We start from the raw sequence: 15,087 nt of genomic DNA, 5'->3' as shown, positions 1-15,087 counted from the left end.
TATATTAAACTATCAACCTAGATAATAAAGTAGAATTTTATCATGAAGTTAAAAGTATATAATGTTCTCTCAAAAATTCTTGAAGTGTATCTTACTGCTCTTTTTCACATGACCTATTTCAGATGAATTTATCTATCTGCCTTTAATGACTATTCCTATAAATTTAGAGTTATTTTTTCCATGTCAAACAATAAAAATTATTTTAATTCTCCAAACTCTGAGCTAATGCTGTAAGCTAAGCCTGAGATAATTACTAGACCATAGGAATTTAATATTTTCCCACTTTCATTAGCATTATATCTCAAATTTTGTGATGATATATTTCCCTATGAGTAATACCTAAAGCACCCTTTCAAAAATTTATCCCAAAGTTAATATTCAAGAAAGATTACCTCTGAATTACTTTAGTAATGTACAGTAGCATTTTAATTTTTAGGCTTCTCCCTCCTAGTAAAAAAATTTCAATTTGTACCATATCATTTCATCCTACTATTCAAGATCTTCTATAATCTGTTGCCAAAATTATTTTCCAGGACTTCCAAGCAGGCATCTTCTAGGGTGGCCAGATCTTTCTAATGAATGTTCCATGAAGATACTTCCTCCATTTATTCTCATTTTTGTCATTTGGTTGATATTATTCCCTAATATGCCCTCCCTTTCACCAAACTTATGCTTTTAAAAAGAAGTTATGTTCTACTTTCCCATAGACTTTTGATTTTCCAACCTTCTTCATTCATTTCCATTTTCTCTGACCTTCTGTATTTACAGCCTTTGCTGTACCATGCAGAGCTCAATTCTATGTGTCTTCTGTCTTTTATTGTTGTTCCTCATGTAGTCTTGTTACTCCCTGGGGAGTAAGGCCGTATCTTGTTCATCTGTTCTTCATTTTCACAGGATCCACTGAAGTCTGAGTATCCCTCCATAAATAGTCATTGCTCAGATGATCACTCATGGAGATCTAGCACAGAGCAACCTGCTTGGTAAGTCAGTTCCTAATCCCAAGCTTGAGCTTTCTTTCTTGAGAAAGAAAATTTTGAGTAGAGCATTATAGATATAAATATTTTTAATAAATGCTAACAAAGCTAGCAAAGGTCACAGGGTATTCTAAGTACTTATGGGAATGGAGCTTTATCGTCCACTCAGAGTTCACTATAATAAGAAAGAGTTTCTGTTTCACTAATTATTTTGTCAGTTGGCAAACAAAGTTTCCCTATTTTGTGAATTTGGAGCAAAACTGTATCAACAAATTAATTTACATCCATTTTTAGAGACAGCAATAAATTTTAGCTAGCTGAGAAGCTGTCCTAGTAAAGTTTTTTGGGGGTTTTTTTAATTGAAACTGATTATCCAATATCTCTTTTGGATGAAGTAAAGAAGATTTGGAATACAATTTCTGATCCTGATTAGAAAAATCATGAAAGTGAAGAAAATAAAAAGGACACGTACTACCTACATTGTGTGTCTGTGTGTAAGGGTGTGTTTGTGGGAAGGAGTAAAATTTCAGCTCATATTCTTGAGGAAATTATTCAACATGTTCCTTTTTTGAACATGGCATGTTTCCATATACATGCAAAGACACTCTCAAAATTAGTGTAATTGAACTGACAAGAGGGATGAGGGCTTCATTTTAGAAAGCAAAGTTCTCAGAAATTTTTGGTATTTTATTGTGGAAAATTCTAATGTTTGCTGAAGATTCACTTTTCAATTAGAATATGACAGATTCTGTATCTTTTAACTATTTCCTCTAGCAAGGTTGAACTTTCAACAACATGTCCCCCCAGACAGTGGAGAAAGTCAATGGACCATCAGAGCTGTTGATCTTGATACTTGATGACTAACATAAGACTTGAATAGAAGAGTTGGAAGTGAATAAGTGAAAAATGGTTTGTGTATTTCAGTAGGTTTTCTCCTTGCAGTCTGTTGGTTCCAGTGATACATCACCACATCTCCACTCTGACAACATTAGTAGGGAGTTATTTCTTATGCTGTACCTCTTTTCAGGAAAACACAATTTAGTCAAAGAAGAAAAAATCCTTAATCGTTCTCAATGATTCTTCAACACCATGTTTCTTCTTCCTGTGAATTCTTCTGTCATCTCTAGTTTTTCATGAACAGTCTATTCCTTTTGAGAAAACTAAGCCAAAGCAATATATGAAACAGAACATACTTGCATAGCACCAGCATAGAATTGCTTCCCAGTTGATGAGTTGAGCCTGTTTGCTTTGTTATAATTCATTCCCATCATCTGAGCTAAAACTACTTCTCCTACTGCTTTCTTTGGAAACTGCAGGGGAAGTGGCAGATAGCAGGGGATCTGTTCCAAATGGAGATATTGTGTCATCTAGTAGCATGTCATTCAATCTTTGCTCCTCTTTCAAAGCGGCACTAAAGGATAAATCTGTGAAATGTGACAAAGGATCAGAGAAGGCCATAGCTTGATCACAGAGCTCAGGACTGGTCCCTTGAGACAAAGTCAGTTGTTGGCAATAGTCTACTGAATTCTGCTCAAGATGGGTCTGTTGTTTGGTGACATGAGCACCTAAATCCACTGTGCCAAGTGAAGCCAGGGCTGGAAGACCATGAGCACGAGCCTGTATTTCTAGTTCCTGCAATTTCAAACAATAATAATTAAATGATGACTTTACAAGTGGACTTAACTCTAGTAAATAAACCAGAAATAGAAAAAAGTATTAACAAGCATTCAAAATGAAGACTAATACATATTATAATATTCTTTACAAGTCATGGAACCGAGTGTGTTTCTAATGCCTGAAAAATAACCCCGAGAAAACTATACAGATTAAAAAAAAAATTCTTTTCTCATTGCTGTTCAAGGGAATACATAACATAGAACGGTTCCATAGTGGCTCAGATTACAATACAGCCATTTGGAGATAATGGAAATATTTCATTTGTTCGTCCTGATTAATTTCTCACTATAGGACCATTTCATGGAACGAGTGGTGCTTTACCTGGCAATAAGCACGCTCACATAAAAAAAATCTTGAGAGTTATGAAAACCCATATTTTGATATTTTGTGTCACATGAACAGATGAGGACTGACTTAATATATACTGGCATAATATGCCTTGCGGCAATGAAATGCATAGCAATGTTACTAAAGAAATAAAAGGGAGAGAGAACAATTTAGTGTCCAATATGATAGAAAGAAAAAAATGTTTTAATTATTATTAGTTTTTGGCTGGGATAACATCGTGTTCTTATCAGATTGGTTCTATTTTGGGCATTTTGCAATTAGTTGTTATTCATTCTACTTTTAAAGCCACCTTGATCGTGGACATCTAATCAAAGTCTAACTGAAACAACCCAATTCATGAGCTTCTAAAAGGCAACAAAATTATCCTTTAGAAGGAAAATAATTGTTAATAAGAAAAATAAATGAGACAATGAATAAAACCGATGGATAAGTCATATATAAGTGACGTGGTTCATGGTAACATTTTTATAAAAACCTGAATCCGGAGTAGAAGCCGCCTGTTAGCCTGCTCTAATTTCTTCTGTCTGTGTTCTAATTCTCGAGCTCTCTGTTGTTCTTTTTGTAGCCACTTGATGTACTCCACTGATGCTTTTAGAATGGTTCCTTTGTTCCAGCGCATATCACTATAGAACGGAGAGATAACCTTTTCACAATTGTGCATGTCAGCAGAATTCATAAGAACTTACAAAATCTTTTACATTAATATGAAATAATGATTTACATGACTATTATTCACTCTTAGATATTATTGCTTCTGAATAGAAATTTTAATAGAATAGTTAAGAAGCCCTTATATAGTAAAATTAATCCCAGAATGAAAATAAGTGTCAAAAGAAAGTAATAAAGTGACTTTTTGTGGGAGAGCTAAATGCAATATCATGATTCTACCATTACAGTTTTTATATTTTTAGTGAAAATTGCTTTTATTATTAACTCTGAGATTAAAATCTATGTGCGGTATTTCTGCATTAATGAACTAGGAAATGTACATTACTGAGGACTTAAGCCTAAATTTTTTAAGATCATTTCAAATGTACCAGTCTTTTAACCTACTTTCTAATAAGGTTGCTTTTATGCTTCTAAGAAAAAAAAAAATAAGGTCCCTTTTGAATGGTGATCCTGAGTGATTGTGAAACAAATCAGAGTTTAGCAACATCACTTTAAGCAATAGAGCAAAACTTTCTAGAATCATTAGGCAAATTATTCTGCACAAAGACATCAATACTTGATTTAAAAGTTGGATGCCTATTTTTAAATAAATTTAAGACAAGTAAATAAGTTAAACATTACCAGATAACCTTTTTAGAGCACAGGAAAAATACTTTATTAAAACATTTTTAAGTCAGGAGAAATTATAAATCTGGAATTATGAAACAAGCTATCGATTGCAACATCTGGAAAAATACGTCAATGAATTTAATTCTGTATGAGAATTAATAATACATGTGGAGAATGAGGTCAAACTAATTGCTAAATTTAATCGGAGTTGTAGAAAACCTTGATGAATTTTCAGTTTAGAGTCATGAGATTATTTTTTTTAGTACAGCATAAGTAAGCATGTAGGAAATTTTTAATAAAGACTTATTTATTTATTTGAGAGAGAGAGAGAGCATGAGTGGGGTGGGGAGAGGCAGAGGGAGAGGGTGAGAGAGAGTCCTTAAGCAGACTCCCCACTAAGTATGGAGACTGCTGTGGGGCTGGAGCCTAGGACGCTGAGATCATGACCTGAGTGAAAATCAAAAATGACTGAGCCATCCAGGCATCCCAGCATGTAGGAAAATTTTTTTTAGAATTACACTTTATGTACTTTTGGTTTATATGATCTATGTGAGATAGATTGAAATTAATATGTATGTATTAAGTGATCAGAAGTGGGAAAATATAGTTTATGAAAAATCTGGCTTGCATATTCCTCACTGGATGTTAAGGTTAGATGATACTTCCATTAGCTGCAATAAATCAAAAGAAGATACCCTTTTCTACTGGCCGATGAAAATGCCTACTAGAAAATGCTAAGGCATTTTCTACCAAAAGACACCAAACCATTACTAGAGTACGTCAAGACTGTGAAAATGCTTTGTCAGCTCTTCTAGGGCCATCATAGCTGCTGCTCTCATTCCACTCATGGTGACTTCTCGGGTGATGGGAAGGCTATGGAGAAAGAGGCTACTTTTGTCATTAAGCTAAGAAGGTACTTGTAACTCAAAAAGGTGAACTCCTGAATTAAAACCCTAAGCTGCAGCAGGAGACTTTTGGCCCTGATTTTGTTTCATTTCTTCTCATGGGAAAACAAAACAAAACAAAAAAAAAACCAACAACTTGAAAGAAGAAATAATATGGAAAGGATAACCACCAGTCAACTTTGAAGTTTAAGGTACTGTTTATTAAAATAAACCTTCAAAATGGTGGTAGAGACCACACAATGGGTCTTCTGACCATTTCTATCTGACATCATTTGCACTAAATTTGTTAAGTTCATTCTATTTTAAAGCCATTTTATTATGTGAGGTTTCTTCTTAACCAATTTCTTGAGTCAAAATCAAGAGTTGGATGCTCACCTGACTGAGCCACCCATGTCCCCCCTCCATGGATCCAAGTTTTTAAAGAGGTTATGTTCTGAATTCACCCATGGGACTCACACTGGTGGACCCTAAAGAGAAGCCCTAGGGTAACAGGTGAGGCCACAGCAAGGCAAGGCATAAGATGCATTGAAACACAATTGGTATTGGATGTCTGGAATGCCACAGCCGACAATGAAGCATCTCTTTTACCTGCTATGTGCACAGAACCACATATAGATATCTTCAACGTTCAATTAATTAATGTTTTTAATTAGACCTAAAATAAATATCATTTCCATACATATAGTACAATTAAAATAAATAATACTTCTTTCTGAGATCCATAAAGAGGAAGAAAACACTTAAAAATGTTTACAATAAAATTTTACCAGTGAAAGTCTCCTTTGGATATGATTCTGTGATAAATTGATTTTCTATATTCTAGATCAGGGGCAGACAAACTAGGACCTGTGGTCTATTTTTGTCAATAAAGTTTCAGTGGACACATCCATGTTCATTCATGTACATATGGTCTATGTCTGCTTTCATGCTACAACTACACATTTAGAAAATTGCCACAGGCTATGTGGCCCACAAACCTCAAAATATTTACTATCTGTTCCCTTACAGGAAAAGGTTGCCATTCTCTGTTCCAGACAGTGAGTTGGAAGGAGAAAGGAACCTTTTTATAACCAAAGTTTCGATAAAGTACAGAATAATAATCCCTTAAAGAAGCATTGTCATGGGGCGCCTGGGTGGCTCAGTGGTTTAAGCCGCTGCCTTCGGCTCAGGTCATGATCTCAGGGTCCTGGGATTGAGTCCCGCATCGGGCTCTCTGCTCCACGAGGAGCCTGCTTCCCTCTCATTCTCTCTCTGCCTGCCTCTCTGCCTACTTGTGATCTCTCTCTGTCAAATAAATAAATAAAATCTTAAAAAAAAAAAAAAGAAGCATTATCATTTGTACGGTATTCTCATATCTAGTATTTGGCTTTATGTTTATAAAAACCCAACCATACAATTGGTGCCTTATAGGCATAGTGACATCTGAAGATGGTCAGTTAGGCTTCAGAGTCCAGTCTGGAATGCTCATGTGCTTTCTGCATATAACCATGCTCTGGCACTGTGGGTTAGCTTCTATCAGTTACAAGAGAACCTCTCTTAACTGACCTTTATCCAATCACTTTCAAGGTTAATAACACTCCATTCCCTTTGTGATGTTCACTGACTGTTGTCAGAACAAAATAGGTAACAGAGAACACTGGGCTACCCTCTGATACATCCAGGTATTTCTGTTGTCAGTGTGGTGCCATGTACTGACTGAGAGGTTAAATTAATACCCACTGTAATTACTATGAGGATAATATAATTAAATTATAGGTACATTAGCTAATAAAATATGAATGCCAAAAAAGAAAGCACTTATAAAATAGTTACTATTTTTAGGAAGATTATATTAAAAGCTTTGGAGAAACTCAATTAAAATGTCAGTAAATTTGGGTTGCTAAAAAATATGCTGTCATAAATAAGGGTATACACATTTTAAAAGTCTCTCTATATTTAAGTTGTATAAGTTTTTGTTTTGAAGAAATTAAAATAAACTATACATTTTAGTGCAGTTTATGTAAGAAAGAAAAGTTGAAACACATATTCAAACAAAAAAGCCTTGGCTTTACCTCAAATGCTTGGTAAATAAATGTGCATGTATATATATTAAGTGCTAAAGAAGAAAAGTCCCATCAGATCAATGGGTATTCTCTTCTGCTAACGGGAAGAGTTGCATGCTTAGAGACTTTAAGTAATTTGAAGAGTTATCAAATGACAACTATACTATGACCAAGCTCTTCAGACTCTCCAAAAGGGGCTCTTTGTGCCATTCCACCTAATATGATGCCCATGAGGATAAATACTACCTTCCCTTCTATTCCAAATTATTGAATTATCCAAGTGAGTTGGCACATTTGGATTCAGGGAAAGAGTATTTCCAAATCTCACTAATATCACTTTATCAAACATCACTGTTTTTGAATAATGGATGATCACCAGTATTTGGAGAGGCCAGTTCTCAGTTTAAATGAAACGTTTTTCAAGTCATTATTAATGCAACAGATCTTATTTTTATGTTTTGGAGAGACTTTTGACATTCTAACTTGATACTTTAATCAATTCTTTCCTGAATTCCTGAATCTCAAACATCTTGTTTAACTGACTTTGTGTATGACACCAAAAAGTGGCTGAAAATTTAATTACAATAACTAATTATTGGTTGGCATCAATCAGCATGTTTTCACAATCCTATTTTTTACCTGCATGTCTCCAGAATTTTGGGACCTCTGAAAACCTAACAATTCAATGTTCATGTATATATAAATCTCACATTGGAAGAATTGCTCTAACTGTAAACTGAGTATACAATACGTGTCATAGACAACATTTGATATTACCACTAAATTTACCAATATTGGTGCCATACCGAAAGACCTGGCATGAACTGAGAAGAAATAATGTCCTTATTTCCTACATCTCAGAAGAGCAAATGTTAGGAACAACCTTGATGCTTAATAACTATCATTCTTGAATAGATACTTAACAATAAGACCAGGAGTTGCCTTACCTTTACCATAAGCTACTTGGTTTCTTAGCAATTGGTTCTCCTCTCCTCTTTTCCCTCCCACCCATGTTGGAGGGTATTCAAACTATTACATTATTATAGAAATGATTGTTGAACTCACGGATCATTAGACTTTGGAATAAGAGTGCCAAGCTCCTTAATTCGGTAATTAATATTATACCTTCTTCTTCTTTCAACTATTAAAAGAGAAATGTTATTGATTATTCTCATTGAAGCATAACTTACTTTTGGTCAGCTGTAAACTTTCTTAATAATCTTTAAAAAACAGTGAGTGAAAAAATTTCCTTATAATCAAAAGAGTACTCAAAATAAAAATTCAAATATATTTCAATCTATAAGTAAAAAAATGACAATATTAGAATTGTGATTCTATTATTGACAATGCTTTAAAAACATTTTCTCTCAAAACAACTTTTTTCACTTTCCGAAATGCTATAATATTCACTCATACTGAAATGCATATGTATTTATACATATTTATTTTTTTGGATCACCATTTCACACATACACATTTTGCCCGTAAGGATCATAATTTTTCAAGGGCTGCACCATGCTTTACTATTCTCATACAATCCCCAGAGACCCAACACAACTTTTGGCAGATCTCGGATGTGTGCGCCCAACTAGACTGTAACCTTCTTTTTTTTTTTTTTTTTTAAAGATTTTATTTATTTATTTGACAGAGAGAGATCACAAGTAGGCAGAGAGGCAGGCAGAGAGAGTGAGAGGGAAGCAGGCTCCCTTCAGAGCAGAGAGCCGGACGCGGGACTCGATCCCAGGACCCTGAGATCATGACCTGAGCCGAAGGCAGCGGCTTAAACCACTGAGCCACCCAGGCGCCCCGACTGTGACCTTCTTGAAGGCAGGGGTCATTTATTCCTCATTTTTCTATTCTCAGAGGGTCTGGCATATAGGAGGTATTAAATAAATGTTGATTAGACTGTAAATATATTTTTCTAATTAAAAATTTTTCAATAATATCTAGAGTAGTGACTTTCAGCCTTTGGCATACATCAGTTGGGACCCAAGGCTTTGCATTTCTGATGAATTCCCAGGTCATGTTGATGTTGTTAGAGCCTACATTTTGAGAACTACTGGTATAAATTCTTATTCAGAGACTGTTTTCTTTGTTTGCATTTCCATGACTTAACTGCTTTTGGAAATTTTATGATCTAATTAATGTTCAGTAAATATCAGATATACAAATAAGTAGAGTTTCCTATATTGACCCCTATGAGAAGGCAGTCTTATGGAGTATAGAGTGTAGTCTTACAGTCTGCTCTATATTCCTAGAATCAAGAACCACAACATATCCTTCTACACAGTATTTTTTCAATAGGTAACATTTTTAAAATCTTTCCAGGAAAATGGAGGAATAAAAAGGTCATGAAGAAGAAAATTATATATCAAAAATATTTGAAAATACTTAATGCATGCTAAAAATTAAGATCTGCTACCAGAAACAAGGAAAGTCATGAAAGAATAATAATTGAGTCTACAAAGCAATTTACCATGAATGGATTTGACCTTCAGTAATAATATATTGGGATTACTCTAAAATTAGAATATAATTGATTCTCTAGGGAGTTAATTCAAAAAACAATGACACCACATTAAAAACTGAAAAGATAAACAAAGGTAAAGCTGATAGAAATACATATTTCACAGTAAGAATTATTAATAATTCTATGTTCACACATACTACTATATTATAAAACAGACTTTTAAATATAAGATGAAGAATAGCTATCAAGGATGTTCACAGTTTTACCTCAAAATAAGGAACTGGTTTAGTCCTATAATATTTCTTCAAAATCTATTATTTAAATGTACCTTATGTAAAATATCAGAAGTTCCTACTCTACTCTTTTTAGATTGTGCTTGATAAATTTTTAATGGGTAATTATAATGAGAACTTTGGTTCCTCAATGTTTTTATATCCAGTAGTAGTTATTTGCGAAGGAGTCAAGTTTTAAGAAATTACCAAGTTTAGTGCAAGCCGTGTGTGGTTTCACTCTCCACAGCATTGATATATTCATTCTTTCCTATTCCTGTGAGATCAGGGTGAGAGAGGAACCTATCCTGGACCCATACTTAAGAGGAGCCATTTTTGCCTTCTCTCACCACACCCTTCCTTCCCCACTGAGCAAGTCAGTTCAAGGACTCAAACTACACTGAGTAACTCACACTGGGGCTATCCTCCCAAATGCCCTGGGCCTACTTCCAGAGCCTGTGCAGGCCCCTTCCTGGATCCATCCTCCTGAGTGAGGACCATGACACTGATGTGCTCAAGATTCGGGCGAGGGAATTTATTTGCACAGGTGATTTATTTTGCACAGGTGGAGTTAAAATGTATAAGACAAATGTGCGCACTCATGTCCGAGGCCACTGGCAGTACAGAAAGAAACAAGGATTCGGGAGAGCAGTGAGATGGGCTGCTGGCTTAATGCTGTTTTTGCCTTACCCTGACGTCCCCCACTCAGAGCTCCAATGATCTGAAGATGTGAAGTCTTAATTCATACCTGGCCTTCCAATCTTTAGAAACAAGAGAGAATGCTTAAGGTAGCACTCTCTAGCTTGAGTTACAACTTTTAAATACTTAAACTTCTGGTAAGCGGGTCTCCATTTGTCCTCTTGCCATGATCCCCCCAAATTTTAGGGGTGGTCCTAGATTCATCATATTTAAAATAGGATATTAAAGTGTTTTTTAACACTGAGACCTCCAAAAAGCAACATCTTCCAGTAAGGGAATCCAGATTAGCAAACACTTGACGATGGTCTTACTAGGCACCTATCATTCTTTATGCTAAATGACCTGCTATTTAAACTGGAGATGTAGAGAAGAGAAGAAAAGAGCAAGGAGAGTCATGAGTTAAAAGGTTTTAAAAGAAGAGAGAAACCCATAGTTCCTTGCTGTATTAATCCCTTCTATCAACAACTGGCTCCCCCCTACTTGTGTTCTACTTGTCTCACGATCTGGACCAAAGGTGATCTGTTCCACTGCTAAGGACTATCAGAGTGAGAATATTTCCCTTCCCACGACGACCTCACAGATGGTTAGAATCACTTGTCAGCTCTTCCCTCGCAACCTCACCATCAGAAAACTCTGATCAGCCTGTGATGTAGCAGGTACAATATGAACAGACAGATGTAGGGTCCACAGGTTCCTGTAGAATCAATTTCTGCTAACCACATGTAAGAAAAATCCTGGTTTGTTTTAGAACTTTGAAGTTGTTATTTATGTTTATTCTATTATATTCTTTTCTCATTTTTTGATTGGCCTTCCAAAACAGGAAGGCTTCACACTCAGTGAAGCTCACTTGAGGCAGTTAGGCACTTGAGACGTGACCAAACACTATCAAGCTCAATACTGCTGTTAACCTACTTCCCTCACTTGTATTTCTCATCTCATGCGACCAGTTATCAGAGTCAAACTGACCCCTAGGAAGGCATCACAGACATTTTATTTATCTATTTATTTGCAGAGGTGGAATCCAGCATATGTACTGTGACATTGTACTATGTCAGCAATGTCTTTCAGATAACTTATCATTAGGAAGAGAGGGGCAGACTGACACAGAAAGATGAGAACCTAGAGTTGTTTCTTGCTTTATAAGTGGTGTACATTTTCTAAAGCCACTTTTATCTCTAAACCTTTGAGTCAAAGAGTCACAACAGAGTTCAAATGTAACTAAATGCACTCCTCACTGTCACACCCAGTCTGCTTGAGAGAGACAGAGTGAGTAAGGAAACAATTTGAGATGTTTCACTTCCTAAAAATATGTAGCTCTTCTGAGAGTTCATATGATTTAAATTTCCCAAAATAGCACAACTAGTGAACATATACTATTCATTATGGTTATTTTGGTTATGTGACCTCATAATAATACTTACAAAGTGACAATAAAAGACCACATATTTTAACTTCCATGGATTTCCTCTTGCATTAATTTTTTTTTTTTTTTTTTTTTTTTTTTTAGAAAAAAAGGAAAATATACTTACTGAGGTTGTGGTTGTCCTTTTTTTGTCTCTCTTTCGCCAAAGCTCGCGTATCTGTTTCTGATCAAAAGGAAGATAATTTAAATAGTGCTTAGTTCTACTTTACAACCTCTCTAGTCAACTTAATTCAGAAATATTGGGTGAAAATACAATATTACTTGCTCCAAATGGCATAATGATATTTTTATGCCAATATTTAGAAATTTGGAGCAGAGCACTCTTTAAGAAAGAGGCAATGGCAAATCTTTTAGGGTTTGAATAGTAAAACCTGGATTTGTATTCTGGCCTTCCTTTTAATAGACATGTGATCTATTACCTAAGTTCTCTGTGTCTCAGCTCCTCATCTGTAAAATTGGCATAATATAATACCTATCTGATGATCACTGTGATGATGAAAAGAGGTATAGTGCATAGCAAATATTAAACTGCTCAATCATTATTATTATTTTAAGAATTTTAAGATTATTCAAAATTATTTCAGCTTAATTTCTACAACCAACATTTTTCATAATTAACTATGATTTCTACATCCCTGGAGTTGGAACTAGTAACACTTCTTAGGTATTCTTATCAAATGCTTCCAGGAAATGGCACTTTGTATGCTACATGGTTGCAAGCATTTGTGATAGTCTCCAACATGGCCTACCATGATTCTCAATCATATTCACATCCTTGGGTGTTCCTTTGCACATTAGACAGGGCTGACCTGGGACACCAACAGAAAATGTGAAAATGACTAGTGTGGTCACTAGTGTGACCAAGACTAGGTCATAAAAGACACGTTCAGGTACCACTTTAGTGTCTCTTGGATCACCAGTCATGTCATGAAAACATTTGATCAGCCTCATAGAAAGGTTCACGTGGTAAAGAAACAAAGTCTCTTGCCAACAAACAGCACTAACTTGCAAGACCTGCAACAGAACTGTTTTGGGAGCACATCCTCTAGCCTGCCTTGTCTCAAATGTCTGTACCTCTGGACAACAGCTTGACTACAGCCTTATGGAAGACTGAGTGAAAACCAATTTTCTAAGTCATCTCTGGATTTCTGACCCATAGAGATGATATGAGAGAATAAATATTTATTATTTCAAGCTGTTAAGTTTTTGGATAATTTGTTATATAACAGAGGAAGTAGTTGACTTAAAAAGGATAAAACTAAAAAGCAACATTACCTGTAATTTCTCTTTTCATTGGCAGACTACTTGGACAGGAAGCACTTGTAAGGCCCATATTAATTGGTGAAATTCCCTGCTCACCACTATACACATCCAAAATACTTCCAGACAACTTTAGAAATAAAAGGAAGAAAAGATGAATCAAACCTCCTGTAGATACTGATATATTTAGATGCATATTTTAAATTTGTCATTTTATTAATAATTGTTATATACAGCATTTTAATTTTAAACAAGAGTGAGTATGCACTGACTTTTCAAAATCATTATGGGATGCTTATAGATATGTTGAGAAAAAGCTATTTATATTTAAGCAAAAAAAGAAATTAGTTCACTCATGAAAGAAAATTCTGATTAAAATTTACAAAATTACGGAAGTTTGATCTGCACATTACCTGGTTATAAATGAGATTTTAAAAAATCGCTTGGACAAAATCAATATACATATTAGCAAAGCTGGAAAGTTCATTGCATATCATAAATTAGGCATAATGGCTGAACATTTTGGAAGCCTTCTTAATGCCATCAGTGCTACCAGCAACTCACAGTCAAGAGGTGTTTTACACTGTTAATTAAGTGAGAAACTTTCTTTCCTTCCTGGAAGGCATACTTTTTCTCATCGCACACTTAATGTTCTAGATTATTATAAATATCCCAGCTGGTAACCAAAAGTAGTCTAAAACTACTTTTGCCTCTAGTGGATATAGGGTACATCTAATTATAGAAACACTGCAATTTCTAATGTGCTTCTTGAGAACAATTTTTCAGAAAACTAAGATGTTTTATAACACAATTCAAAATTGTACAAATTTATTATTTAAAATGTGCTTATTGATTTGACTTCCCAAGAAAATTTAATTTAAATAATACTCATAATTCAAGTTAATATTCATTATTCCAGAGCAAGCCACATTTAAAATGTAGGATTTGAACATTTAAAATATTTCCATTTTAAGTTCCTATATTTCATTTCTGGGCAGTAAAATAAGAACCAAATAAGTAGCAACTTTTTTCTTTTCTTAAGGACTAGAAATAATACAAATAATCAAACAAAATTATAACCATATTATTACAGAGATTCTTAATTCCTTATTTACATTTTTTGTAAAACTCCAATTCAAACTGAGGGAAATTTTTGATACTTATAAAGTCAGACTGAAAATAAATGTGAAGAAAGAACATTTTTAAAACCAAAATTAATTCTGACATAATAATCCATTAAACCACAGTAATAAATATTGTGTATTTTGGAGGAAAAGGAACTTGAAAAATACAGTGGAAATCAGGCTAATATATGTGAATATGTATATCAATAAGGATATCATAGATGAATATGTTATTCTGATACATATTTTTATATGTTGGTTCTTTTCATTATTTACTCTATTAAGACTCATCTTTATTTTATATAAACTCACTGTTTTAAAACGTATTTTTACTTCATAAATCTTGGAAGGGAACACTTGAGTATTTACTCCTTTTCAAGTTCCTCATCTGAAAAATAGTTGATCAAATTGGATAGATGATGAGTGCTTATATAGGAACAATACAATTAGGAAGAAATCCTAAAAGCAGATATTTCCCTAATGTGTGAGTCATTTAGTCATACTGTAAAAGTAAAAAGTTTCAAGACCTTTTTTGAAAATCTTGTTAGTTATAAGCTGAGGCATCACCAACCTGAATTGTACATTTCCTCTGTGCCTTTGAGAAATATAATGGATGTG

At 34.4% G+C, this 15,087-nt stretch overlaps 1 protein-coding gene across 2 annotated transcripts in view; it reads right to left on the bottom strand.

The window, feature by feature from the left end:
- Nucleotides 1-294: 294 nt before the first annotated feature.
- The window catches only part of TFEC (transcription factor EC), a 62,695-nt gene continuing 47,902 nt past the window's right edge, over nucleotides 295-15,087 (bottom strand). For both annotated transcript variants that reach the window (XM_046021627.1, XM_046021628.1), the window contains 5 exons: nucleotides 13,361-13,475; nucleotides 12,192-12,248; nucleotides 8,290-8,365; nucleotides 3,475-3,622; nucleotides 295-2,606 (listed from right to left, as the gene is read on the bottom strand). In XM_046021627.1, coding sequence (XP_045877583.1) covers nucleotides 2,226-2,606; nucleotides 3,475-3,622; nucleotides 8,290-8,365; nucleotides 12,192-12,248; nucleotides 13,361-13,475 — 777 coding nt within the window. In that variant the 3' untranslated portion in view covers nucleotides 295-2,225. The remainder of the gene's footprint in view (nucleotides 2,607-3,474; nucleotides 3,623-8,289; nucleotides 8,366-12,191; nucleotides 12,249-13,360; nucleotides 13,476-15,087) is intronic.

This window comes from Meles meles, chromosome 10, assembly GCF_922984935.1.
Source record: "Meles meles chromosome 10, mMelMel3.1 paternal haplotype, whole genome shotgun sequence".
Classification (NCBI taxonomy): domain Eukaryota; kingdom Metazoa; phylum Chordata; class Mammalia; order Carnivora; family Mustelidae; genus Meles; species Meles meles.
This window is presented reverse-complemented; position numbering and strand designations above follow the sequence as displayed.